At 48.1% G+C, this 27,796-nt stretch overlaps 2 protein-coding genes across 2 annotated transcripts; one reads left to right on the top strand and one right to left on the bottom strand.

The window, feature by feature from the left end:
* Positions 1 to 1,090: 1,090 nt before the first annotated feature.
* miga1 (mitoguardin 1) lies at positions 1,091 to 16,098 on the top strand. The gene is made up of 16 exons (XM_084458379.1): positions 1,091 to 1,143; positions 5,090 to 5,209; positions 6,232 to 6,403; positions 7,175 to 7,278; positions 7,481 to 7,589; positions 7,983 to 8,113; positions 8,914 to 9,040; positions 9,611 to 9,711; positions 11,473 to 11,591; positions 11,743 to 11,815; positions 12,110 to 12,196; positions 12,284 to 12,382; positions 13,483 to 13,617; positions 13,744 to 13,797; positions 13,982 to 14,098; positions 14,293 to 16,098. The coding sequence occupies exons 2-16, from the start codon at positions 5,111 to 5,113 to the stop codon at positions 14,509 to 14,511; spliced, it is 1,746 nt and encodes a 581-aa protein (XP_084314505.1). The 5' UTR covers positions 1,091 to 1,143; positions 5,090 to 5,110; the 3' UTR covers positions 14,512 to 16,098.
* A 122-nt stretch (positions 16,099 to 16,220) lies between these two features.
* fubp1 (far upstream element (FUSE) binding protein 1) lies at positions 16,221 to 27,513 on the bottom strand. Its single transcript, XM_084458211.1, has 20 exons — positions 27,381 to 27,513; positions 26,190 to 26,283; positions 25,671 to 25,733; positions 25,167 to 25,202; positions 25,015 to 25,066; positions 24,855 to 24,901; positions 24,702 to 24,773; positions 24,500 to 24,557; positions 24,231 to 24,393; positions 24,010 to 24,108; positions 23,766 to 23,859; positions 23,674 to 23,699; positions 23,399 to 23,501; positions 23,076 to 23,312; positions 22,779 to 22,939; positions 22,537 to 22,685; positions 22,352 to 22,428; positions 22,104 to 22,229; positions 20,616 to 20,678; positions 16,221 to 20,088 (listed from the first exon to the last, which is right to left on the bottom strand). The coding sequence occupies exons 1-20, from the start codon at positions 27,471 to 27,473 to the stop codon at positions 19,916 to 19,918; spliced, it is 1,986 nt and encodes a 661-aa protein (XP_084314337.1). The 5' UTR covers positions 27,474 to 27,513; the 3' UTR covers positions 16,221 to 19,915.
* Between the last annotated feature and the right edge of the window lie 283 nt (positions 27,514 to 27,796).

Below are 27,796 nucleotides of genomic sequence, written 5' to 3' on the forward strand. Positions count from 1 at the left end.
ACATTTTAAATGGCTTATCTATCTACAAAAATGTCACAGTTAACCGAGAAACATTTCGTTTCGCACAACTTCCAGGTTGAAAGCTCCTGCCTCCGCCCCTCGCTGGATGGGAATAACGGGTTCCGGTGTTACGCCGAAAACGGTGTCCTCGCTACTATCATATTTCCAGTTCGATATGTCTGATTGAAGACGGTGTTTATTATTGTGTGTATTTTTGTTTGTATATTTGTATCTGATGTTATGTAAAGCAATGCGTTGTGTTTCAGGAATTATGCTGGATATATGTGAGAATTACACGTACACCCGTCAAGGGAAACAAATGTCGAAAGTATGTAGCGCAGAAGGTCGAGGAGTAGTTGTTCTGCCCCCTGGTGGTGACTCGTCTCTGCTGTCAGTTACCATCCCAGCCCAAGCGCCCCCAGCTGGGGAGGAAAAAAGCGGAAAGGTTTTCATCAGGTTTTACAAATCCATTCTTGGTCTGCTTCCCACCTACTTATCTACTCTCCTTTCGCGCAAACACTCCACCTCCGGCCTTCGTTCTCAGGACATCATAACGTACTCCATCCCCCTGGTCCGTACTGAGAGAGGCAAAAGAGCATCCTCATATGCAGCCCCTTCCTCTTGGAACTCCTTACAGCTGAGTTTTAAGTTGTCCAATTTGATCTCTCTCACAAGGTTTAAGCGACTATTGTCTGATTTAGTGAGTGTGCCAATGTCATGTTCTTGCACTCTAAGATAACTCTCCCCTGTTCTCATCCCCCATGCACTTTGCACTTTTAGACTTCCGACTTTTATTGTTGTTATTGTTACACATAGTCTTGTATGTTTTATTGTAATTCTGTCCTGTTGTTTGTAACTTAGTGTAACGAGTGCTGAATGATTGTGAACAGGTCACACTTGAAAATGAGTCCTCTGAACTCAACGTGTTTTTTACCTGTATAAATAAAGGTTAAATAAAAAAAATAAACAAATTCATTGCTTGTACTAGGGCTTTTATTTTGAAAGCACATCGCATCCCTGCTGGCTGCCAGCCACATGGACGGGTTCACACAGGGGAGCAGGGCAGGGAGGTCACTCTGCTCGACCACTAGGAGAGAGGGGGTAGAGGGAGCTGATATGGAGGCCTTGTGAAGACGTTGAAAGGTAAATGTCAAGAAAGGCATTCATTTTGTAGCCTGGTACTTTGATCGAAGCGGTCCTTATTTCAGAGTGGCGGTGGATTTGAGAAAAAGCACCGCCAGTACCGAGTGTTTCTTCAGCTTGGCTAGAAGCTTGTGAGCTAGCTAGCATTGGCTAGCAATAACACAGGTGTAGCTACAATACATCCATGTGTATTTAGCACTAGGCTGGCTAGCTACCTCCTGCTCCTGACCAGCGGATCGGGTCGCCTACACCTGATATAAGCCGAATAACCATATATGCATTTGGATTTTTGGGGGAGAGCTTGATCAGTAATATATGTACAGACCATCCTAATAATATTTTGTGTGAATGATATACATCACTTGCAAGTACACGTCTTCTATGTAGTGCTATGTATTTAACCCTATTTTGATGTAAAAGTCAGAAGATACTGAGATTACAAAACTGTAAATGTCACTTAGCTATATGGTTATTCGTCTGTAGGCTGACCACCACCCTATGAAATCGAGGGGGGACTATTAGATTGAGGACATTTCACATTTGCAGGAACCGTCTGACAGTTAAATTCAATTTTATTTCAAACTCACTTAAAAGAGGTCCATGTCAAACAATAAAAACGAATAGACAGCACAAGAGGACAGAGGACATAGAACATTAAAACTACACCTAACATTAGGCGTTTACATAGTGGCTCCTGCGCCAATGTCTCCAAACAATATCACCTGCTTAGCTAGCTAAGATGGTTAACAACAGTATTTCCACACACACAGCCTGCTCATCACCCATTCAGCTGCTTCGACAGGTCATCCATGTACACACTGAACAGAAAATGGGATTGAATCCCACCTTATCTGACCCCAGTGCTGACATAGAAAGGAGCAGATCCAGCATGCAGATCCAGAACCTGCATGGTCTGATGAGTGTTCCAGAAAACTACAATTACAGTCGGTAGTCTGCTGTGTGGGGGAACTCCTCATTTCAACCCCGTCTTTATCTTCAGGGCCATTTGAGGCAAGGGGAATGGAAGTTAATTAGCAAAGTCTTTGTTGAAAGTTTACGACCTCTTGTAGGATTGATGCCAACGTCTAAGAACTCCTCCACAGGCGCTGTTTCTGATAGGGTGGGGGATGGAGGAGGAAGCAGCTCTACAGGGTTCTGATCCTGTTTCTGATTGGATAGTTTTACTCAGTTGCGTCATAGTGTACATTCATATTTGCCGGCTGTATAGAAAATCTAAACTAGCCGCAAGTGGCAATGAGACGGGGTCCTATGGAGATGGATACGCCTCCTTCAGAATGACAGACAGGGGGAGACTGACAGACATATGACCAACTGGTAAATCCAGCAAGACGGTTTGTAGCTGGTTCTAGATGGATTTTCCAGTAAGACAGCACCATCTACCCTGTATTGAGGTCACTGTGTAACACATTTACCTTGGGCACAAATTTCTATACCATTCTCGTTAATCAGAATGCAGAAGTCTCCGTTGACTCCAATGTTGAAAGATCGCTATGAAGATGCCACTTCAAGAATTAAAATATTCAAAATAACAGGCAGAATACACTATCGGAATTACAAAGTCATTACCTGACTCCCATTGTTTTTCACGTTTGTAAATGCATGCAGGTGAATGCAGCTGACTCACTAAGGCTCATTCACTCATGTATTTCCAAATGCGAACAACGGCAGTGAAAAACAATGGGAGTCGGGTAATGATGAGTGTAATTGCGATAGTGTATTCTGCCTGTTATTTAGAATGTTCCGGGTTGCCAGCATATTGCACTAAATTACTTATTATAGCAGCACCTAAATGTGGTGACTCTTCGTGCCCTAGTTACTCATGGTCTGGAGTGTGGATCTGGTGATTTTTAGCATTTTTGGTCCTGGACTTCAAGACTTGTTGAAGCTTTTCCAGGAAAATAATAAGAATACCACCAATTACAATTGGGCTCCTACGCTTACTAGTCTAGACCCCTAAAATCCCTCTCCAGTTATCCTACATTCAACAACTACAAATCCCTCTCCAGTTATCCTACATTCAACAACTACAAATCCCTCTCCAGTTATCCTACATTTAACAACTGTACGACATGCATCATGGATGGATCCACCGTGACCTTGTTAATACTGGGCCCTATTTTGTTCCCCAAATTCCATTTTATTTATTTCCAAATTTCATTTTGAACATTTCAATAGCTTTTTCAGTTTTTAGCTTTTCGCAGGGTATGTCTTTATCTTTTCTGGGGCAGCTGTGGTTCAAGAGGTAGAGCGGGTTATCCACTGATCGTAGGGTCGGCGGTTCAAATCCCGGCTTCTCTTGTCCATATGTCGAAGTGTCCTCGGGCAAGACACCGAACCCCAAATTGTTCCCAATGAGGAGGCTAGCACCTGGCATGGCAGCTGCAGACAGCCTCTAAGTCCTGAATAAGTTCTTGTGTTGAATCTGCTGATGCTGAATCACTAGTACTGCTCGTTTGAAGAGGTGTTTTCTGGCGTTCCCTGTTCTTCACATGGGTTTTACACTTGAAGTTATCACACATTTCTATGGGTCCGATAGTATGTTGACAGAATTTGCAAAACAGCTTATCGCCTGACTCACTTTAGTATGGCTCTGTTCTGAATTTAGGGGTTAGGGTCAAATTTGAGTGTTTTTTTGATGACTTGGCCGTCAGACGGACGCTTTGACATGTTTCTCAAAGTGACAGCCAAGTTGTCACGTGACGTAAGTAAGGGTCACGCTTGACCAACGCGCCCCTTTCAAAGCACCCCAATTGAAAACAGAATTATTTCTCTAGGCCTACTCGCTTGTAATTTTACAATTATGAAATAATTTAGGTTACTACAATAACTAGGCCTACTTTTGATTTTTGAATCTAGTCAGCCAAATTATGGGAGATTCTGCAATATTCCACATTTTACAGTTGATTCCACTTTTACCAAAATCCATCCGCATTTTCTGCATCGTTGAAATCATAGGGCCCAAATAGCTTTTATGACATTGTTCAAATTGAGATATGATATTATTTGAGTGTCATGTATGTATTAAATGTTCCCTCTTCCACTGCGCCTACATAAGGGGGGTGGTCCATGCAGGTGGATCCCTTCTATGTTCTAGGTTATCGGTGTTGACTAGGAGCACTCTAAATGAATAGATTCTTTGTCTTTGATATTTTGGCACCCAGGCCAAGGCCTACTAAATAACATTGCCTTCTTGTCCTTCTTATTTAAGTTCCATCTATCTATTTTATCGATGTCCCTCTTGATTAATGGACTGTTTGACTGGAAAATGAGGAGGTTTTTAATCTCAGAAGAGGAGTCGAGCAGGAAAACTAATCATGTTAGAGAGGCCAATAACACCCTGTGTCTTTTCATGTGAATATGATTGAACGCAGCACACTGGCGCGCCAAGCTGGCCGACACACAGGCTCAGAAGACAGACTGGCTACGTGACGGGAGTCTGATTGACTTTACTTAAAATAGCCTAGAGACTTTCATTTTCTGAAATACTAAAAAGTTGCATTAGTTTTTCTGTTTTTCTTCACATCTATATCTGTATGTATGTAGTTTATATTTTATTCATTCTGTATATTCTTTGTTGTCTCTCGCTGCTTTGTATATTCTGTATTCCAACCTGTACTCCTCTGCTGAAACGCCCATTATTTCCCCCCCAGGATTATTAAAGTTCATATCTTATCATTCCAGACAATAGTCTCCCCTAGGCGGTGCCATCTAACTACCAGGTGTGGGAGACAGCAGAGAGAGGGGTGTCTATAGGCCTTTGCGTGCAGCCTTATTATAGTAGACCTTATGTTAGAAGCGTCTGCCCCGCCCCCTTCAGTCCGCGCTGCCTCAAGGTTAAACCTTGTCGTGTCTGTCATCCTCCACAGCAGAGGCGCCATGGCTGCTGGAACAGGATAAGGAGCGTTTGTTTTTTTTCCCTCTGCAGGGTCATGGACGAACGGCCACGATGACAGACGACGCGCTCAGCAGCTCGCAGCTCTCCATCAAGGCGGCCGCCCTGCGCGTGGTCGACCTCCCTCTCTCCGTCTACCACTCCCTGCCACAGGTGAGGACCAGGATGTAACGGGACCAGGATGTAACGGGCTGCAGCAGATTGTGCGCATCTGGGGGGAATATGAAGAAAATGGGTGCGAAAGCCATTTGTATCCAGCAGCCAGACACGAGGCTTTCTTGCGTGCGTTGGTCTCGAGCCACGCAGAGAACCCGGACCCAATGCTGGGTATTGGGGACTAGCTCTGATGACAGGAAATGAACCCCCGAGTGAAACGCTGTGGGAGACTAGCTATGTTTATGCAATCAATATCCAGCCCCACAGGCCAGCAGGGAATGTCTGTGTTATTGCGGTCATCTGTGTTATTGCGGTCATCTGAGCCCTTATGTAATCTTTAGTCCTCTAGTTAGATATGTACTGAAACGTTGCTCATACGGGCGGTGTGACGACGCCTCACCAACACATTAGCTAAGATATGTACAGCGCAGGAGAAGCAAGCCGTGAATTTGATACTTTGAATTCCGGACGGTTGTTGGACACTGGATCTCAAGACGGCCTCCTGCCAGACTCAGTCCTTAAAGCTCTCCACCCCCCCACCCCCACCCCCCTCTCTCATCTCAGAGGGGCTGGAGCAGACGGCCACGTCTCCACCTGAACCCTCGGCCATGTTTTAACCAGCCAGAGCGTCTCCTCTTGACGGTTAGATGTAGTTGTGGAAGATTTTGGGCTTGGGCCCAGCGCCTCGTTCCTAGCCCCCCCCCCCCCTCCATTAAAAAGCCAGTCCCCAAGGGGAGCAGCCGGCCAATTCTTTACCCACTTCTACAATCTTCTTCAGTTGTTCTAACGCGTTCGAGTTTAAAACATTCTCTGTAATGATGCCTGTAGTTCTTCTCCTCTTAACAGTTCTAGTCCTCTAGAACCTAGAACACCTCCGACCTCCTCTAGAACACCTCAGACTTCCAGGTCCGGCCTGCGTCAGTCACATGTCGCCAGGGGACCGGCAGGAACCATGACCACCCCGGGTTTTTAAAGATGCCCTCCCCTCTTTCCCCGCCCCCCCCCCCCCCTCCTGACAGGTGTCCCTCAGCGACGGCGCCAAGAAGCTGGTGGCCGCCACCGCCCTGGGGGCCGTGTCTCTGCTCCTCCTGGCGCGCCACTTCCAGAGGAGGAGGGGCCGGAAGAAGGCGCCGCGGCGCCAGCGGGAGCCGGCGGGGTTCCGGTTCCCCTCCCCGGTTCTCCCGGAGAAAGGTAGGCAGCGCGGCTACGGGAACGTGCGTGACCGCCCGGTCGCCTCCCCGACTTATTTTCAGCGTGTTAATCTCGTGTTTAGTGTCACTCGGAATCAGTCAGAAACCGCAGCAGCAGCGGGGCTGGATCTTGTTTTCCTGACAGCCAGGCTACCTCGACGTAGCTCGGTGGCTACTTTGCGAACGGCGCCGGTAGACGGTAGATGATTGGCGATCCTGAGAAGAAATTGTAACGGCTACGTTACAAGTTTAAGATGCATCAGATTGGTGATGACGTAACCATAGCACCGTAACAGATGGCGCGTTACGCTCTGTAACAGGAGCTCGTAACGGTCAGCCCCAGTCATTAAAGCAGTGGCAGCTGAAGTGGTGCCAGTGTCGGAGGTAGTGATGTAAACACTGAACACGCCTGGCCCGTCCAATCACATGACACTATGACATCTATGCAGTTGAGCAGTAATCCTCTGCCCCCCTCTCTCTCTCTCTCTCTCTCTCTCTCTCTCTCTCTCTCTCTCTCTCTCTCTCTCTCTCTCCTTCCCTCTCTCTCCCCCTCTCTCTCCCTCTCTCTCACTCTCTCTCTCCCCCCCTCCCTCCCTCTCTCTCCCCCCCTCCCTCCCTCTCTCTCCTTCCCTCCCTCCCTCCCTCCCTCCCTCCCTCTCTCCCCCCCCTCCCTCCCTCCCCCCCCTCCCTCCCTCCCTCTCTCTCTCCCTCCCTCCCTCCCTCCCTCCCTCCCTCTCTCTCTCTCACTCTCTCTCTCTCTCTCTCTCTCTAGATAAGGCTGGTCAGCTGACCCTCTCCCTCAACTCCTGCGGCCTGCTGCCCGTTGGCAGAGGGCCTTACAGCAAACGGTCTGGATCTCTCCAGAGCCTCACCTCGGTACGCCACCCAGCGCGCACACACACACACACACACACACACACACACACCCCGCCCCCCAAGAGCCGTTTGTACGCAATAGGAATAACAAGTGCTAGCTTTGGCTGAATTCCTATCTGATAGCATCAGGATGTTGCGCAGTGTAGCGTGACCCTGCAGTCACATTAGAATGACGGTACCCCCCCTCACCCCCCCCCCCCAGGTGAAGAGCGTCGACTCCTCCAGCAGCTGCACCTGTGCTAACGACTCCAGCAGCTGGGACAGACCCGGAGACACCCCTGTTACCACGCCGGAAAACCTGTACCTCATGGGTGAGGACACACACACACACACACACACACACTCTCTCTTAGTAGCAGATACAGCACCACACACATCTTTTAATACCATGCAGTTGAAGCTTTGACGTTTTTGCAGTTGAAGCTTTGACTAGAGCTGGTGTTGGGAGTTAAGTGCTTTGGCTCAAGGGCACAACGGTTGATTCAGATTCAGATCTTTATTCGGCTGGCAGTGGTTGATGGGAAATCTCTTGCCCGGTCTCGAACCCGCAACCTTTCGGTCACCGGTTGGATTCTCTAACCACTGGGTTGCCTACTGCCCTTGGACACAGTGCAGAGACTGAGGTGTGTGTGTGTGTGTGTGTGTGTGTGTGTGTGTGTGTGTGTGTGTGTGTGTGTGTGTGTGTGTGTGTGTGTGTGACGCAGGTATGGAGCTGTTCGAGGAGGCCCTGAGAAGGTGGGAGCAGGCGCTGATGTTCAGGAGCAGACAGGAAGACGAGGTCAGCTGCTCCTCCGTCAAACTGGGCGCCGGAGACGTCAGCGCAGAGGAGATGGAGGTGAGATCAGATCCTGTACTCACACACACACACACACACACACACACTCACATACACACACACACACACGAGCTGAGAATGCCTCTCCAATGACGCCCGTCGAGAAAGAGAGAGAGAGAGAGAAAGGAGCGCTCACGCTCTCCACTTTGTCGGCCGGCGTCTGCTGGTGTAACATCACCTGGCCTGCTTCAGACAGGAGATCAAAGGATGTTTTTTTTAGGACCAGCAGTCCTGTGTATGTGTGTGTGTGTGTGTGTGTGTGTGCGTGTTGGGCCCAGTTGAACACTTTCTCTGAACATGGCAAGTTTTTTTTTTTCTCCTTTAGAGCCCAGTGGTCACACAGCTGAGACCAGGTCTATTAATAACACCTGGTACCTACCAATCTAAAACTAGCACAGAGGCAGATAGAACTAAATGAGAATTCAGAATCCAACAGCTGACGAAACAAAAGATCTCAAATACCTATTTGATTTGTCCCTCCTGTGGGAGGTATACCTCCATCCTGAAGGCAGGAGTGGAAGCTCTGCATGGAGAGGGTGCTGAGGATCCGCTAGAATGGCCCCTGCCTTCTGATTGGCTCTCACTTGATAAACATGACTAAGGTGGTCTTCCGGCATACGGTTTTACCGTTCCCGTTTCTGAGTATGCAAGACCAGGGTATAGAGACTACCCAACTACACCAGGTTTTGTGGTGTGACGCTCGATACAGTGAAGAGATGGGTGCACTACCGGCTCGGTGTATACTCTGGTGAGGTCTTGGTGGTTCCGTGGTGTAACGGGAGAGTGTGCTCCCTGTCCAGGACATCATCAGCGCCGAGTTCATCCGCAAGCTGGAGTCTCTGCTGCAGAGGGCCTACTGCCTCCAGGAGGAGTTTGAGGGAGCGCTGGGCTTGAATGAGCCTTCCTCCCACAGCAACGACAACACCGGTGGGTCAGACGCACGCACGCACACACACACACACACACACACACACGGCTGTTTGAGTCTCCGAAGTCAGAGCTCACTGATCCCTCAGTGTGAGCACGGCTCCCTCCCTCCAGACTGCATCCGTTACCTCAGTCTTTAGCGGGGCTGTTGACCAGGCCAGTCCAGGGCACCTCTCCCTGGGAACTCGGTGACGGATTGAGTGACAGCGCCCGTCACCTGCCGTTTAACCCCCCCTATCTGTGCTCTTGAGTGCGCAGACGTAGCGAAAGGCCTTAGTACGCGCAGCTCGCTCGGAAACGGACACGACGCCAGTCTCTGCTGGTCTCTCTACGTGGCTGCAGCTAGCTAGCTAGCGTAGCCCGCGGCTAAACATAGACCCACAGTCCTGGCAGCGGGCCAACCTCTCTCCTGTTCCACTTAACACTTTACACTTGACTTTTACTTATAACACCCGAAAGGCAGCGATAACTTTGTGCATTGTGATAAATGTTTACCGAACGCATTTGTCCAGCGGGCTCCGGAGCAGGATGTTGAGTGTTCCTCCTCCTAACGCGTCGCCGTCTCCCCAGACAAGAACCCGGACGTGTCGGCGAGGGACGACCTGGATGACCCGTGTCTGAGGGACACCGTGAGCATCGCGTCCACAGACTCGTTTGTGTCCGCCGCCGAGGTAAACCCACAACACACCCGTCCGCTCCGCACACCAGAGGGGAAGACTAGGGCCGTCAGTCCATTACAACATGGACTCCGAGTTCATCACAATAATAAGGCTGTGATTAATCATGATTAATCGCAAGTTTAAAATAATAGTATTTACTTGTATTTTGGGTGGGAGATGAAACAAATATCCTTGATGTTGTTAGAATAAAAAAATTCATGACAGATTGGTTAGTAGCCTGACATTCAGATTCAGGGGCGGGAGCCAGGCAGAGTTGTTGATTTTATTTCACGTGCTTCGATGATGACATGTCATCACTGCAATATGCACACAACTCGTTGTGCTAACTGCGTGTGAAACAGATCATTTATCCGCGTTTCACATGCCTTTCAATAACTCAGCCAGCTAAACACTTGCTTTTGGAACTACAGGAGGAAGTTGGAGTCAAATTAGATAATATAATTAATTTGCGTTAATTCTACAGCCCTAGTAAATGTATTTGAAATTATGTTGGTTACTTCTATGTGCTTGATTGTTCTTGTCTGGCACAATGTAGCCGATGGGAACCCCGCCCACCTGGCCCTCCAGGCAGACTCAATCAAACACTGAAGTAACTGAAAAGGATTTCAAGTAGTATTTTCCAAAATAATCGGGGCCACAGCCCTCAGAACCGGTGCAGGACCAATATACAAACACTTTGATCAATAATAAAGAAGGGTCCGCACTCAAAACTCTGTTTATGCTCTTTTAATTCATGATGGTGGACAGACCTGACAGACGCGTTTCGGCTCTGCCTTCTTCAGTGTTTCGAGGCTAAACAGGCGTGCTGTACACATCAATATCTTATGCTCCCCTGTTAAAAGTAGGTCATGGCTCAAGCGCACTGCCTGTCGCTATAAATAGCATCACTTACTGTACATCCGTGCCACCAGCGTGCCTCTGGGGACCTAGAGGAGTGTGGCTGTGTTGTCCCCATCGAAGGAGACATCTCTGGTTTCTAGACCTGAATTGACTGATGAAGAGACATGTTGCCAGTCAAGTCAGGTCAGGAAAGCTTCCGCTTCCCCCAGGAAGAAAGGTGACTCCACTTGATTTAGGGCTCTTATCTGCGCGTCGGCGGTGGTTGAGACGCGTTTAAACCGATGACCCACGTGGCTCTGCTACTGTTTACAGTGAAAACAGTCATTCCACAGGGGCTGGTTAGACTAGGGGTTTACTCTGCTCTCGGGCTCGTTAGACTAGGGGTTTACTCCGCTCTCATAGGACGCTCCTCTCCTCCTTCACCTCCGTTATTTTCCTCTTCTTTACCTCTCCTCTCTCTCCTTCTCTCTCCTCCCCTCTCTCCTTCTCATTCCCCCCCTCTCCTTCTCACTCTCCTTCTCTCTCCTCCCCTCTCATTCTCTCTCTCCTCCCCTCTCCTTCTCTCTCTCCTCCCCTCTCCTTCCCCCCTCCCCTCTCCTTCCCCATCTCCACCCCTCTCATTCCCCCTCTCCTTCTCTCTCTCCTCTCTCTCCTCCCCTCTCCTTCTCTCTCTCCTCCCCTCTCCTTCTCTCTCTCCTCTCTCTCCTCCCCTCTCCTTCTCTCTCTCCTTCTCTCTCTTCTCCCCTCTCCTTCTCTCTCTCCTCCCCTCTCTCCTCCCCTCTCCTCCCCCTCTCCTCTCTCTCCTCCCCTCTCATCCCCCTCTCCTCTCTCTCCTCCCCTCTCCTCCCCCTCTCCTCTCTCTCCTCCCCTCTCATTCCCCCTCTCCTCCTCTCTCCTCCCCTCCTCTCCCAGCTGTCTGAACACAGGGAGTTGAGGAGTGCCTACTCCCTGGGCCCCCTGTTCCACCACCCCTTCTATGAAGAGGCCCTGCAGATGGCCGAGGACTGCCAGATCTCCTGCAGGGTGCTCAGGTGAGACACACGAGCAGGTCACCCTCCTAAAGTCACCTCTCTCCTCTTTAGGCCACAGGGAGGTTTTTTCATCGCCGTACCGTGCAAATTAATTGTAATATTTTCATTCGAATCCCTGAAATATTAATACGCGGTTTCTTGTCATTATCAGGACTGAGATGTTGGAATGTCTCGGGGACACAGACTTCCTGGCCAAGTTGCACTGCGTGCGGCAAGCATGCCAGGTATACACATCTTTACCCTGTCTACAGAGAATAATGATCTGATGAACAATTGTGGTTTTATGGACTCTAGAGGTGAGACGGTATGGATTTTTGCATTGCAATTACACAATTAACTGTTGCAAGCAACTTGAAATGTGAAGTTTCAGCAGCGCATTATTGTGTAATACCGTAAACGTAATACCGTAAACACAGGGAATGTCACAGTTCTAATACCGTGGACATTTTATACCGCGGTTCACGGTTTAACGGTCTACCGTCTCATCCCTAATGGACTCATTATTTGTGTGTCTGCAGCTCATTCTGTGTGAAAAGACAACTAGGACGTTTCTGGCTGACACAGGAAAGAAGATTCTGTCTTCCATAATTGTAAAAGCATGCAAGGTAAGAAACGTGACTCGTACACCTCATTCTGACTTGCTGAACGTTAAGTCCCGCCTGTTTGACTAGAGGTTTCTGATTGGTCGACAGAGCCCAACGAGATTTGAGGAAGTGTTTGAAGAGATGATCTCCTTCCTGGAGCAAACGGAGCACTGGGAGAACACAGAGCTGGAGCTGGCCACACGAGGGGTGAGACTCACTCACTGACCAACCACTGACCAACCACTCACTCTGACCAACCACTGACCAACCACTCACACTGACCAACCACTGACCAACCACTCACACTGACCAACCACTCACACTGACCAACCACTGACAGACTTACTCGCTGAACAACCACTCACACTGACCAACCACTGACCAACCACTCACTCTGACCAACCACTGACCAACCACTCACACTGACCAACCACTGACTGACTCACTCACACTGACCAACCACTGACCAACCACTCACACTGACCAACCACTGACCAACCACTCACACTGACCAACCACTCACACTGACCAACCCCTGACCAACCACTCACACTGACCAACCACTGACTGACTCACTCACACTGACCAACCCCTGACAGACTTACTCGCTGACCAACCACTCACACTGACCAACCACTCACACTGACCAACCACTGACTCACTCACACTGACCAACCCCTGACTGACTCACTCACACTGACCAACCACTGACCAACCACTCACACTGACCAACCACTGACTGACTCACTCACACTGACCAACCACTGACTGACTCACTCACACTGACCAACCACTGACCAACCACTCACACTGACCAACCACTGACTGACTCACTCACACTGACCAACCCCTGACAGACTTACTCGCTGACCAACCACTCACACTGACCAACCACTCACACTGACCAACCACTGACCAACCACTCACACTGACCAACCACTGACCAACCACTCACACTGACCAACCACTGACCAACCACTCACACTGACCAACCACTGACTGACTCACTCACACTGACCAACCACTGACTGACTCACTCACACTGACCAACCCCTGACAGACTCACTCACACTGAGCATGAAAGGAGTAATGGATATGACTTTACCACAGTGTAAACTGACATGTCGCCCCTCAGTAAAAGCAGTTGGATCCATCACAGATTGATCAATAGATTTAAGAGAGACATACAGTATAGACATCAAACATCACATCAAGCTAGAAATATGAAATCTAAGTGTTATTAAAGCCTATAATAAAGCCATTAAAAAGCTGTTTTACTGATGATTCGTTCATGTTCTGCGGGCCAGGTCAAGCATTTGAACTTCTATGACATTGTGCTGGACTTCATCCTCATGGACTCCTTCGAGGACCTGGAGAACCCGCCCATCTCCATCCAGAACGTGGTCAACAACCGCTGGCTCAACAGCTCCTTCAAAGAGACGGTGAGTGGGCGAGGGAAGCCCTCGCATCCCAGAGCTTCTGTGACGATTAACGGACGGCGCGTCGGTCCCCGCGTTCCATGTCCCCGCGTTTCGACTCACGTTGTGCGTCCGTTCTGGGTTCCGCAGGCTGTGGCGTCGAGCTGCTGGTCGGTGCTGAAGCAGAAGAGGCAGCACATGAAGGTACCGGACCATCTATATCAGCGCCCGGCCCGAACAGAACGGCTCGGTCCCCCGGGACCGCAGAGATAGAACTGATACTAATCCCGCCTCTACGCGTAAAACCAAAGAATTCTACTATTTTAGATGGTCCAGATTATCTGGGACAGGCCTCATTCGTAACCCGCGGCTTGTCTGTTGTCCTCAGGTGCCCGACGGATTCATCGCCCATTTCTACGCGGTGTGCGAGCAGATCAGCCCCGTCCTGGCCTGGGGCTTCCTGGGGCCCAAGAGCTCCCTGCACCACTTCTGCTGCTTCTTTAAGGTAACGCTCGCTCGCCTACACCCCCGGGCTAAAAAAATAAATAAAAAATTGTTGTTCGTCTGCCTTTTATCCTTTTTCTGTACTGGTGTTTTATATTGTGTACATGTTTGTCCTTCCATAATAAAAAAAAAAAAAATTATAATAAATTAAAACAAACGATCGTTCACTTCCCTTCCCCCCCCCCCCCCATCCAGGACCAGGTGTTGTCCTTCCTGAGGGACGTGTTTGACCTGGAGACGGTGCGTTACTCCAGCCTGGAGACGCTGGCCGAGGACGTGCTGCTCGTGCTCCACCGGCGCTCCGAGCTCCTGCTGGCCGACCTCGGCGCCGACCCCCCGCGCCGCCTCAACGGCTGCGCCGCCCCACAGGTGCACCTGGTGCCCAACGCCCTCCTGGAGGCACAGGTGCAGTGAGACTTGACCCCCCCTATCATCAGCGCCCCTCCACAATCTGGGACATCCGTGGAGGACACCCATCATGACCCGAACACAGACCACACGCTATACCCCCAAGCTCGTCCGTTCTTCCATTGGAGACAGCAGTTGACGACCCATCCGACCACTAGACCTGCTCCGACTACGACTGCTGCTTCCATGGCTCCCGTCGTTCTTCACAAGTAGTAGCCTCACCTTCCCGTCACCCTTGGTCACGGGGCCATTGCCAACGCACATCGATATGTTCTTCGTTTCCTCTGGTAAATCTTATGTAAACTTAGTGTTATATTTTGACTAGTCTGACTCGAACGATGTAGGTTTTGGGGGTGAGCGTCATCACAATGATCTTGGGCGGAAGGGTTGCTAGGTTGTTTCACGTGGTGAAGGGGACTTCGAAAACGGTAACACGCAGATTAAGAGGCTGGATAGAATCTGATTGGCCGGGAGAATCTCCGTCACCACTGATTGGGCAGTAATAAACCCAATGACGAGGCTTATCTCCAAAACCGACATCACTATATTTTGACTGACCTTCGGAGGAAAAGTATGCATTGTAAATAGTCCAGTACTTGAAGAGAAATGCAGTTTGTGCCGTTTAGAGCAGTGTGTGTGACATAAGGGAAAAACACAGCTGTTTTCTTAGTATTTATTTTATTGTACTTAAAGTGACATCTATATATTTTTAGAGGTTAAAATTGTCCTTTTACATATTTAAAGTCATGGTTTGCATCTGTTGCACCTGAATTGTAAATCATTTACGCAGCAACCACTGTGTCGGGAAAAGACTATGTAATATCCGTCAGATCATGAGTCTGTATGCTGTTTGCTTGACAGTTTCAACATATTCCTCAGAGATCTTTAGTCCATGCTCACCGTGTAGCTCCACAAATCTGCAGGATGTTCTTAACTCAATTGTATCACCAGACCTCAATGCAAAAGACGCAAGGCTCTAAGCTGGACTCCAGCTGCCATGGCCAAGGTACATCAGTAACTGATCCTGGAGAACTTCCAACTTTGGCATCCCACCCAATTATACTCTGGCTGTTTGGAAAAGGCTTGGGAAATGTTATGGATTTATATTTGACGACTTAAATTGATATTCAAATTCATCTTTGAGTAGAATTCCAAATGTGTCATGGTACATTGCTATTGTGCGTTGAGTAAACTATCTCCAGGGTGCTAATCCCTGGCCTTAATACACTACACAACTCATTCAACTACAGCATTGTCACTCGTACTGTGAAGTGTGAACATACTATTCCCTTCCAATTGAACAAGTGAATGTGAATTGTGAAGCCTTACCGTCTTCTATATACATGCTGGAGGCGTGTTGTCATTGAATGTACAATTATCCCCCTCTTAATGTGTTGCCAATATGCTGGTTTGTTCTGTGAGCATAACCAATGCACTACCTTTGTGTCTGGCTTATGAAGAGTTCACAAAGCAATAGATGTCATGATCGGAGGTGACATTAAAATAATGAATGTGTACTTCGTAGCCACATTGGAAATACTGTGTAAAAGAGCTGAAAACATGTACCATCTGTACCGTTGTCCCTGTCCAGTGTGTGGATTAAAATTTGGGATTGTGAAAGTACCCAAAAAGGTGATTGTGTTGTGGATTTCAAAGTGCCGGTGACCTCCTACAGTTAAAATATGGAGGGAATCAATGAACAGAGGGTCCAATTGTTACAATTTTATTCATGGACGTGGCAACAATGCATAAGTCAAAAACAGTGATTTCGTCAAAAGAAACTAAAAGTACATTCGATAATATACACAGCACAGAAAACCTTGTTTACCTCTAAGGCATGCTCCATATTTCTCCCATCTGTTTCTTCTACACCCCCACGAACTCGGCTCTTGAATCATTGGGCTCAGAGGGAGAGAGCATCTCATGTGACAGTTCACTAGCAGGGACCAATTTAGTTCTACAGCTAAACAATAACCCACTCTCCAATTTACTGCCAAAAGGTGGTGCAAGAGCATGACATCGAAAGCCACAAGAGTACAACAGTCCCTCGCCTTTATCCAACTTTCTAAAGCATCGGTTCTATGAAATCCCCCATACGTGACATTCGAGTGGCAAAAGCATTCAAGACATGAAATCAGACATGAAAGACTAATCAAGACAACTACAGTATGAAAGTACTATGGCATGATCAACACAGACTAGGTTTAAAAGACCCTAGGCTTAAAAAACCACATGTCCCTAAACTAACAGCAGGTACTTAGGCAATCACAAAATAATCTGTCAATCAAATTGCTTTGCTTGAGTTTACCTTATCACTGGAGCTCTCGAATGGTCTAGGTTCAGCAGTGGGACAGACTCAAAGGATTCCTCCATATTGGACAAACTACCAGAGGGCCTGATTTCTACGACCTATGCTTGCAGCATCCTCCAACACTGTGTAAGAAGTGGAATGCAGCAGTGTTTGAAAAAAGATATTTGCACTACACCGGAACATATTCACAGGTTTCACACCAATATCATAGCATGGGCATAATATGCATGTACTTAGTGACAAGTCCAATTATTACGCACATTTGCTGACGTCTTGACACACTAGCACTGCATGCAGTATGTTTACTCATGATAAAGAGGGAAGGACTATGGCTATATTCATCAACTGCAAGACTTACCAGAATGCACAAATCAAGGGCAATACTAGCATAACTTCGATAACAGAATTATCTCAGGAAGACACTAAAGTGAAGTCCTTTACCGGCAGTTCAAGGTCAAGTTGGAGTCCTAAACTAGATTGCATCGTCTAAAATGTTTAAGAACATTATATACAACGCATCACCATGCAAGTCATTCACGGTAAGAGCACATTATAATCATCAACTGAACCAGGGCTGTTTATCAGAAATCCTGAACATGACATAATTCTAAGCACAGCTGAATTTCGCATGTAACTACACAAGTATGCAGGCATCTTGGGCATCAATAAAGATCAATATTTGGGTCACAGGTAAAATACTTTTCCTTAGGTTTCGCTTACCTGTGTTATTGCAGCAGAACCTAAGGTGCAAGGACTGGGATGACACTGCAAAGATCAGACATTGCACTGTTTGCCATCAGTGAACAGTTGTCATTCATTTGACTCAATTCAACGGCCTTCAACAACAGTGCTCATTTGAAGTGTCAGATTATCAATTGCATCCTACATCACTTTCAGCGAGTCTGAAGCACTTAGACTACTGCAAATCCACATGCTGATATGACATCAATTAACAGCACAAACCTTCACATGCCATGTTAAAATAGTGCTTGAATCACAGTATTAATGCAACATAAACATTACTGTGCAAGTTCAAATTATTTCAGTCTAAAATGGCATTTGTCAAACGAATCAACGCATCAATGATCAATGTATCCTAGCTTAGCAATGGCACAAAGCAGTTCAAACTGATTTTCTTCACTTGCAGTATCTATCAATCACAATACATCTACCTAACAATGGGAAAACAGTCTGCCAAGAGCAGATTTACCAAAGACGACAATGCTGATTACATATGGGAAGCCCTCAGTTCAGAGTTCACAAAAGAACAGTCCGACTGGCAATCCTACCTACAGGAAAAGGTCTAGAACAATCTACAATGCAACCTGTAACATACTGTATGGTTTCAGAGCCTAAAATGGACAGATATGAAGGCATTGCAAAACAGGGCGGGTAACAGTCCAAGTAGTCAAGATGACATGTTTATGGTTTAAGAATCTCAAATTATTCAAAAGCCTTTTGCCTCTCTGATGATACTTACCTACAACTTGGGGTGGGGGAAAAATTGCATTGCAATCTCGACAGTTCACTACACGATTTTTTGCTTGTTTTTCAAATTGCTCAGAGAAATGCATTGAAACAGTGGTTTTCTTTAAGTCACAGTATTGTACTTACAGTATAGGAGGGCTCAACGCACGGATGAAGGACTGCTTAGCCTCCCCCGACCCTACAAACCTATGTTCTTATGCTGGGTAAATACTAAGAGAGTGGGCAGAGCAACAAAAAACCACTTTGGCAAATTCAGCTTTTTATGGTATTATAAAAACGTTTAAAATCCAGCAAATTTATACATTTGGGATTGCTTTCAAACATTTCAAATGGGGGGGAGAAAACAGACTTGAATGCAATGAATATTTCAGCAATTTTTCAGCAACAAGTTACCTGTCCTGAAAAAGAGCAGCAAAAAATACACTACAAAGATATGCATCATTTTTGCAGTAACATTTAAAAGTACTTGCTTACCGCTTTTCTAAACTTGCCTGTGAGGGAGGAAGTTACTATCATTGCAAGACAGAGAACACTACACCTCAAGGTCAGAAAACCAGGCAAGTAAGACATTGGACAGAATGCCACAACACTGCAGTTAATGCATGAGTCAAATGTTTTGCCACCCCTAAGCCTTCCTATAATAGTCTTTCTGCCTATTACTTCAGTCAATGAGGAGGTATATACTGTAACAATCATGTCTATCGAAACGACAAGGATATTCAATCGTTCTGAGCCACTCGAGAGGAACCGCGCGCACGTCTAAAACAACCAGGAGCCTTGTAGACAGTTGGAGAGAGACAAAGACAGGACAGCGGAACTTTCAGTCAGCATCGTTTGGACAGTCAGAGAGAGAGAGATCTGCACTTCACCATTTCCATTTCCAAAACAAAAACATACATGACTTAATTTTGCCCATTATTCTGGTACCTCAACTTACCAACACAGAAGGTTTCAGTTTGTTTTATTGCAAAACACAACAGGTATATCATTTAAAAACTGAGATGATTTACATGGTAACGACTACAGTTAATAAACAGGAGCTCTAACCACATTGCATGAATATACAGGACTGGAATGACCATTGTATTATTACCTCACTAAAAACAAACCATCCGTTTACAAGAAAACAAAGAAAGAAAAAAGGGCTTGTTCTCCGGGGGAATCTGCCAAAGTGTGAGACACTTTTCAAACCAAGGAAATTAAGATCTTCATCAAGGCGTCTGCATCCAAACATTTAACAAAGGATTTTGTTTCGACAATGTAGCATTTACTTTATGTCCACTTCACATTACTGGCCCTGTGCAGAAGAAATACATAAAAGATACATTGCATGTTAACAGCAGAAACATTGGACTCTGCTTCCCAAAATAAAAATCAACACCTGTTTTGGAAAAATGAAGAGTTAATTCTGCCGTGTCGTCAACTCCGCCGGTGACCTGTAAAACCTGTGGGAGGAAGGTTAAAGCAAAGAACAAATACGCTGCAAATATCTTTGAAACACAGGGTTTGGATATGGGGGGGGGTTAAAAGCACACAGAAATAAGAGGTACAGACAAGACGACACGGGAGGCAAGTGTGCGTGGGGGTGGGGGTGGGAGAGAGGGTGGGCTCTTAGCGGGGGCGTACCTGAGGGGCTTGCGGCGCCGCGCCCATGGCCTGGGGGCTGCCCGTGCCGTAGTAGGCGGCCTGCTGGCGGTAATACTCGGCCCAGGCGGCGCTGTAGTCCGGTTGGCCGCCTGGCTGGGTGGCGGCTGCTGCCGCTGTGGCCTGAGGAGCAGCTTGACCTGGGGGGGGGGGGGGGGGGGGGGAGCGAGGAACACGTTAGCCGGCACGCGAGGAACGCAACGAGCGCCGCCGCCGACAAACAGACGTGCGGCTGAAATGCCATCGCTGAATGTAGGCTTACTAGATAGATGGATACTTTAATAATCTCTGTGGGGGAGGATTTTGGGTGTCTGAACTACACAAGTCCAGAGTGGTGTGAGAAGGGGAACGAACCCACCACCCTTCCTCCGGGTGGCGGGACAGAAACCTTCCGCCTTGCTCTAGGGCAGCTGTGCATACAGACTCTCTACTGCAGAGGGCTGCTAGGGGGGCCCAGCTGCCCGTACCGACCCACAGGCCGTTAAGCAGATTAGAATTATCAAATCACCAATGACACATCAACGCTGTTGTATCATAGGTCAAGTTCCAACACTAAAGCTGGGTTCACATACTGTACAACAGCCAAGACAAGAATGTTGTTGTTTTTTTGTGTGCGTTTCCACTCTAAAAACTGGAGTTAAATCTCTTGGCCTGCAGAAAGTCCCACCTTGTTTCTTATAGTACTCTTCCCAGGCCTTGGTGTAGTCCTGTGGCTGCTGGCTTTGCTGACCTGGAATGATACAAAAACAGATTTTAGATTAAGATACCAACAGCAAACCCTCCACACAGCTCAAACATCTACCCCTCTATGTACATCCTCCACCAATGCCAACTGAAATGCAATCTCTTAACGTCATAATCAAGAGCTTTACACACAACTCTACACATTTACGTTGCATGATGGTGAGATGTTCTGCCACTCCCTCCACCCGTCTGTGGGTAGAGAAAGTTCCACAGTCTAAACAGCATGGGCTTCAAACTCCCTCGAGCTCAGCCTAGGGGGGGGGTGGGATACCTCTCCAACACCCCCATCCCCCAAAAAAACAACTCTGAGTCACCGCTTCAAAGCCCCTTGGCTGTTTAGACTGGTCCTCGGGTCAGTAAGTGTGCACTGATTTAGCTACGTTTGGGGAAACGTTTATATACCCAATTTCTTGTAATATTCCTCCCAGGCCTTGGTGTAATCTCCCTGTCCACTCTGACCTGGAGCCTGCGGGTCACCTGTTAAAAATGGTACAATATGATTGATAACCATTCTCTAGAAGGCTGCAGTCCTGCTCCTGCCTTGGGCCCCCGACCCCATCAGGTGAACTGAATAAATAAGACCCATCCTCTCCATGAAGTTTATTAAAAAATAGTGTGTGTTTTTTTAAAGACCTCCTAGAAGCAAAAGCACTGCAAGACAGATGAAGCCGGCGTGTCACCGGTCAAAACGGTTAAGCGTGAAGCGATGAGCAAAGCCAGCGAGAGACTACGCCATGGACGGACCGCTGTACCACGACCGCATTGGCTGTTAGGAAACTGGACTGATCTCATTGGCTGTTAGGAAACTGGACTGATCTCATTGGCTGTTAGGAAACTGGACTGATCTCATTGGCTGTTAGGAAACTGGACTGATCTCATTGGCTGTTAGGAAACTGGACTGATCTCATTGGCTGTTAGGAAACTGGACTGATCTCATTGGCTGTTAGGAAACTGGACTGATCTCATTGGCTGTTAGGAAACTGGACTGATCTCATTGGCTGTTAGGAAACTGGACTGATCTCATTGGCTGTTAGGAAACTGGACTGATCTCATTGGCTGTTAGGAAACTGGACTGATCTCATTGGCTGTTAGGAAACTGGACTGATCTCATTGGCTGTTAGGAAACTGGACTGATCTCATTGGCTGTTAGGAAACTGGACTGATCTCATTGGCTGTTAGGAAACTGGACTGATCTCATTGGCTGTTAGGAAACTGGACTGATCTCATTGGCTGTTAGGAAACTGGACTGATCTCATTGGCTGTTAGGAAACTGGACTGATCTCATTGGCTGTTAGGAAACTGGACTGATCTCATTGGCCGTTAGGAAACTGGACTGATCTACTCTCAGCAGATTCGTTTCCCCGAACCCGAGCAACCCAGAGAGATAAGTGTCCGTTGAGGGGGAGGCTACCTTGGCCGTTGGCCTGCGTGGTGCCGGGGGCTCCGCTGGTGGGCGTCATGGGGGCCTGTGGCTGCTGCTGGTACTGAGAGTAGTAGGCTGCCCAGGCTGCAGCGTTGGCATCGGCTGCAGCTTTACCTTGACAGAAACGCACACGCCTTTAGCTTGAAGCATTGCCATCGTACGCAGCAGCCGTTCTACCTCTACGACGGACATGACGAGGCTCCGGGGAGCCGGGGCGGGGGAGAGGCGGTACTCACCGGGGTCGGGCTGGCCCTGCTGCCAGTGTGGGAAGCCGTTGCCCCAGCCCTGGGGCTGGTATGGAGCGGGAGGTCCGCTGGGGGGAGGGAGAGGAGAAGAGGCACAGTTCAAACTTCCGTTTGTCGAGGCCAAAGCCAACGGGAAAGCCAGAGAGAGAACCGGGAGGTCCTGTAGAGAAACTCACTGTGGCCCGGGGGGTCCCTGGTTGTAGGGGCCGGGATTATAGGGTCCCATGGGGGCCGGGGGTCCGGGTGGGCCGTGTGGGGACGGGCCTCCGTGTGGACCCGGGGGTCCGGGGGGGCCGTGAGGGCCTCCCATCGGAGTGACGGGACCCTGAGGAGAACCGCAAGTGTTAGGACAACGTTCCACGCCGTGGAGAAACAGTATGGGAACGTATTCAGTAGTAAAAAAAAAAAGGATCCTCACCCCGATCTTCTCCTCGACCAGCTGCCGGGCGTAGTCGATCTGCTGGTGCGACCCCCGGACGGTGAACATCTTGATGTTGGGGTCGGCGTTGGGCGGAGGGTTCCTCTGGAGCTCGATCCTGGCGCCCGACTGCTGGCTGATGCCTTTGATGGTCTCACCACCTGTAGAGGGTTGGAGTGACAATTAGTGCTCACACACACACACTCCCTTGATCTCATTTCAATAACAAAATGTCTTTGAGGAGCCAAGTACAGTCGCTACTCGTTCCTGGACACGGCGCGTGTCAGAGAGCGCTACCTTTGCCGATGATGAGTCCGGTCTTCATGGTGGGGACGGTGAAGGTGAACTCCTGCAGGCCTCCGGGGGGGCCCATGTTCCAGTTGCCTTGCCCGCGGCCGCGCCCCCTGCCCCCGTGGCCGGGAGGCCCCCCCGCCTGGACGCTCCTCAGCAGGTCGGAGATGATCTCGGCCGCGTGCTGCGCCTGGTCCGGAGGACCCATGATCTGGGCTATCCTCTCCGGCGTGCTGCCGTCGTCTGCGGAGATCACAGGACAGTTGGAGCCGGCGCCGCCCCCCTAGTCTTAAGAGACTCTACAGCAGCTGCTCGAGTCAAAAACTCACCTGGTTTGAACTGGATCCTAACACCTGTGTCACTTTGAATTTTCTTGATCATTTCTCCATTTCTGCCGATCACAATTCCCACTGCAAATCTAGGGACGGGGACCTAAAGTGTGTGTGTGTGTGTGTGTGTGTGTGTGGGAAGGGGGGGTGGGTTGAAACAGAGAAAAAAAATACCATTCAGTTATGCGAAAACAGAAATCCTGGGCCTTTTTTTTGTCCTTGATCAGACGATGGCCCTGGACTGAAGTGTATCAAGCGTGTGTGAGTTGACTCACGTCTAAGCCGTCTCCTCCTCCTCCTCCTCCTCCGCCGCCGCCGCCTCCTCCGCCGCCGCCACCACCTCCTCCTCCTCCGTTGCCGCCGCCACCTCCTCCTCCTCCTCCCATTCTGGACCCGTACTCGCCCCTCTGCTCCCTGAAGCCCTGCTCCCGGATCAGCTCCATCACCATCTCTTTCGCTTGCTAAAGAAAACACCACGACAGGACGACTCAAGATCAGGTCAATCACAGACAGAACTTGGGCCCATATGCCCAAGGATGAACTTGTGAGCGACCCGTGGCTGCGGTGTCAGTAATGGCGGCGCGTGTCAGCGGGGCGTGGCGAGCGCCTACCTGAACTTTAAAAGGCTCTCCGGATATCCGGAGAGGTTTGTCTGCACCCGTGTTTTGGGGACCCTCTTGGATCATGACCATCTTCACTCCGGCTCGCTCCTGGTTAACACAGGAAGCGGGTCACAAACACGGCAATTTGGAGGCGCGCATGTGTAACCAAAAGTTCTGATAGAACAAGTGAAATGGTCTCAAAAAGATGAGGCGCGGTTGTCGCCGCTCACCTGGAGTTGTTTGATGGTCTCTCCTCCCTTCCCGATGACCAGGCCAGCTTTGGAGGCGGGGACCATGATCTCTTGGACGGACATGCCCGGTCCATCGTTGTGATGGAACGCTGGCGTAGGTCTCCCCTTCTCCACTATTTCGGTCAGCAGCCTCTTGGCACCCCTGGAGGGAACATCAGAAACATGCAGAGGGTTAGAGGTCTGCGACACTGGCCACACGGTTCTGCTGGTGACCTCTGAAATCAGAAGAGAATGAGAATGGAACGTACTGGATGGAATCTGGGGATCCTGTTAAGGTCACCGACCTCTCAGGCATACCTCCACTGTCTAGAGGGCAGAGAGACAAAGAAAGCAAGTCCAGAGTTTAATACCCTTGAATTACAAAGCAATACGAAAATACCAATATATCTGTTATTATATTACATTATTACTTTCATTTCATTATTATTATGTATTTAGGACACGACTCACCAGGGGCAATCTGTATTTTACAGCCCGACTCCTGTTGCATGCGGGATATCTGCTCTCCACCTCTTCCGATAACTGAAACAACAAACAGTTGTCAAAACAAATTCTCCCGTCTCGACCTGTGTGATGGTGTGAGAGGTTAAAATATAAACTCACTGAATCCGACCATTCCATCAGGGACCTTGAACTCCTCAGAGGACGATCTTAAATTTCAAATAAATTAATTAAGAGACACAGAAAATAGGTCAGGGTCCAAAACACAATATCACGTCAGTTAGTGTGGTGTTCTGGAGAAGAACGATAATATAATACTGACCTTGGAGGACCGCCCATTCCTCCTCCCATGCCACCCATTGCCGAGGAAAACGCTGTGAGGAAGAAATAAGAAATTCAGCCAGGAAAGACTAACCAATGAAGAAAACGTCCTCCGAATTTACAAAGAAAAACATTCAGTGTGGAGACACTTACGGTCGTTAGGTGCCACCTTCTTGCTTTCTGGTTGATCTGCAAAGGAGAGAAAACAGAAGAGTGTAAACCACCATGTAGTGTTGAGCTTCTGGCCTGCCAACGTCCTCACTTCTGGGGCTGAGGGTACATACTGCCCTCAAACTGCGCCCTTATGAATATTAATACACACACACACACCACTTAACACTAACTAAACAGAGGCAGCAATCAGGCATCTCTGCTCTACGCCACCTCCTAAATGCATGGGTTATTCAAAGTGAAAATGCCATAAGGCGACTCATTTTGAACATTACACGTCTAACCAAACAGCATAGGCCTGCGCATAAACAAAGTCAGGTCAGTTGAGACACTTCGACAAAAATGACAACAGGTGAGGTTAAACAGATACTAACCATTAATCCACACATCCAACTAGCCTACATCATACTAGGCCTACACAGTCCTACTATGGGTTGAGATTGAGAGAAATGGCCTAGGTGCCTATGGTGAGCAAAGGGATCCTGCCTGAGAAAGGAGAGTTCATTCCCTCCCGGTGACCTCTACTGTTCAGACTTGTCCAACAGTCATCTACATAAGAGTGAATAGAATGAACACAGTCATACACAAAAACGGCACGACGAAAACCAGGATGAATATCCTTACGTATGTTTGCCTTTCCCACTGGGGGGGACTACATTATACCGTAATAGGTTGACATCAGGCAAAATGCAGAGTACAGTAAAACACCGGTTGACATTCCATTTAGCTAAGGTTAACGTCATGGACCCAGTGGGTAATAACAGTGCAATCATAAGTCCAGCAAAACAGACAAATTGGCATGCTTAGGGTAGTTATCTACCAACGAACAGAGGCTACTGCATCAGTAAAGTAAATAACTGTATTTATCACAGCACTTTTCATTGTGAAACAATCTCAAAGTGCTGAAAATCGCACCTACAAATAACCATGCAGAGCAATATGGCGGTAATTATGTGTAGGCTAAGCATCAGCATGTTTCTAGAGCTCTATGGCTTGATAACTTACCCGCGTCTTCTAGAGGCCTTTTCTGGCCACCATATCCAAACTCATTGGTTGTAGGTGAAGGAGCCACACCATCACCCCCAATTTTAGCAGCAATCTGGAATTGGAAAAAATCATGTCAAAGAAACCCGATACCAAGTCATGGGCGTATCACAGTCCTCTCTGGACTGAGACATTGGATCATTGCATTGGGTCTTCAGGAGTGGATAGATTTAGGCAGTCATATTAAAAAATTAACAATACACACAATAAGAATTGACCATAACTAAATGCACTTAAAAAACATGACTGATTTAAAACTACAAGGCCCTGTACATTGTTGATGCAGTAGATAAATAATTCTACAGTGCCAAAATGATTGTGCAATGACAGTAAGTAACGTGGCTTGAAGGGCATAGTAAGCAAGGCTAATATAGCAAGAGAAATAAGCAAGATCAGACCCAACAGTACTCAACTTCCGTTGGGAAGAGTTGAGGAGCCTAATCAATGGCTCTGGGGACAAAGGCTGTCCGTCCAGCAGCTCTGAGCCACTCAACCTACTCGTCTGCTTCACTATGCTGGTGTGCAGTGGATGATTAGCATTATTGTCCACCAGACACACACGTTAGTTTGCACAGGGTCCTTCCATTTGCCACGGTCACCAGAGAATGACCCTGTGCAAACTGAGCAGATGTAACGTTAGCTTCCTGGTGGAACACATTATAGAATGCGAACACCAATTTAAATTGTGTTTGCTACTTTACAATGATATGAAAACATTCTAAGAACACAACGATTCCATTTTACACGTTATTATTTCAACGTTCCACGGAAATCCCAGCGAATAGACGCGCTAAGTTAGTGTGATACTGAACAATGGGGCCGAGCGATTGCACGCAGCTAGTTAACGTTTGCTAGCTTAATTAGCCTGCCTAGTATTACAACGTTAACATTACCCTAACCCTAACCCTTAAAACCTTTAAACCATTAGTTAACAATTTCAACTGAAATGTACAAACTAGCTACTGGACAGCTAAGCGGAGAAGTTGCAACATTCCTTTGTTGCCCAACTTCCTATGCGAAGGCCGCAGCTAACGCGGAACTTGTAGTGTGGTTAGCTGCTAACGTTACCTCTCCAACGGCTCTGTGGGTTAGCTGGCTGGCCCGATAACCAAGTTTTATAAACGTGTGCAATCTTTATTATAAGCGCATTACCTGTCTTGCTCGCTGTAGTGCGTCTTTAAAAGCGTCGTTCATTCCAGCACCAGCATTCGAAGACGGAGGTGCCACGTTAGAATAGTCCGCCATATCTGGTGCGCTGCTCCTCTTGTGAGATAGAAGATGGCCGTTTTCATTGCCGGGGGACTCTCGCGCTGTGCTAGTGCGACACCGGAGAAAATACGAGAAGACAGGCAATCCACGCGAGAGTTCAGTTCTATAAAACCCACCCTGATATCGCGAGCTTTTATTCAGTATCGCACTCGTTTAATGTGCTTGGGTTGCCCCGCGGTGCAATTTATTCCTGTTTGTGCATTCCACAATAAAACTTGCTCCACCCGGTTTTGCGCACCCATACCTCAGTTCAAATAAAATGAATGGACCTAATCATGCGTCAACAAAGGACAAGGGAC

This window comes from Borostomias antarcticus (genome assembly GCF_949987555.1).
Source record: "Borostomias antarcticus genome assembly, chromosome: 24".
NCBI classification, from domain to species: domain Eukaryota; kingdom Metazoa; phylum Chordata; class Actinopteri; order Stomiiformes; family Stomiidae; genus Borostomias; species Borostomias antarcticus.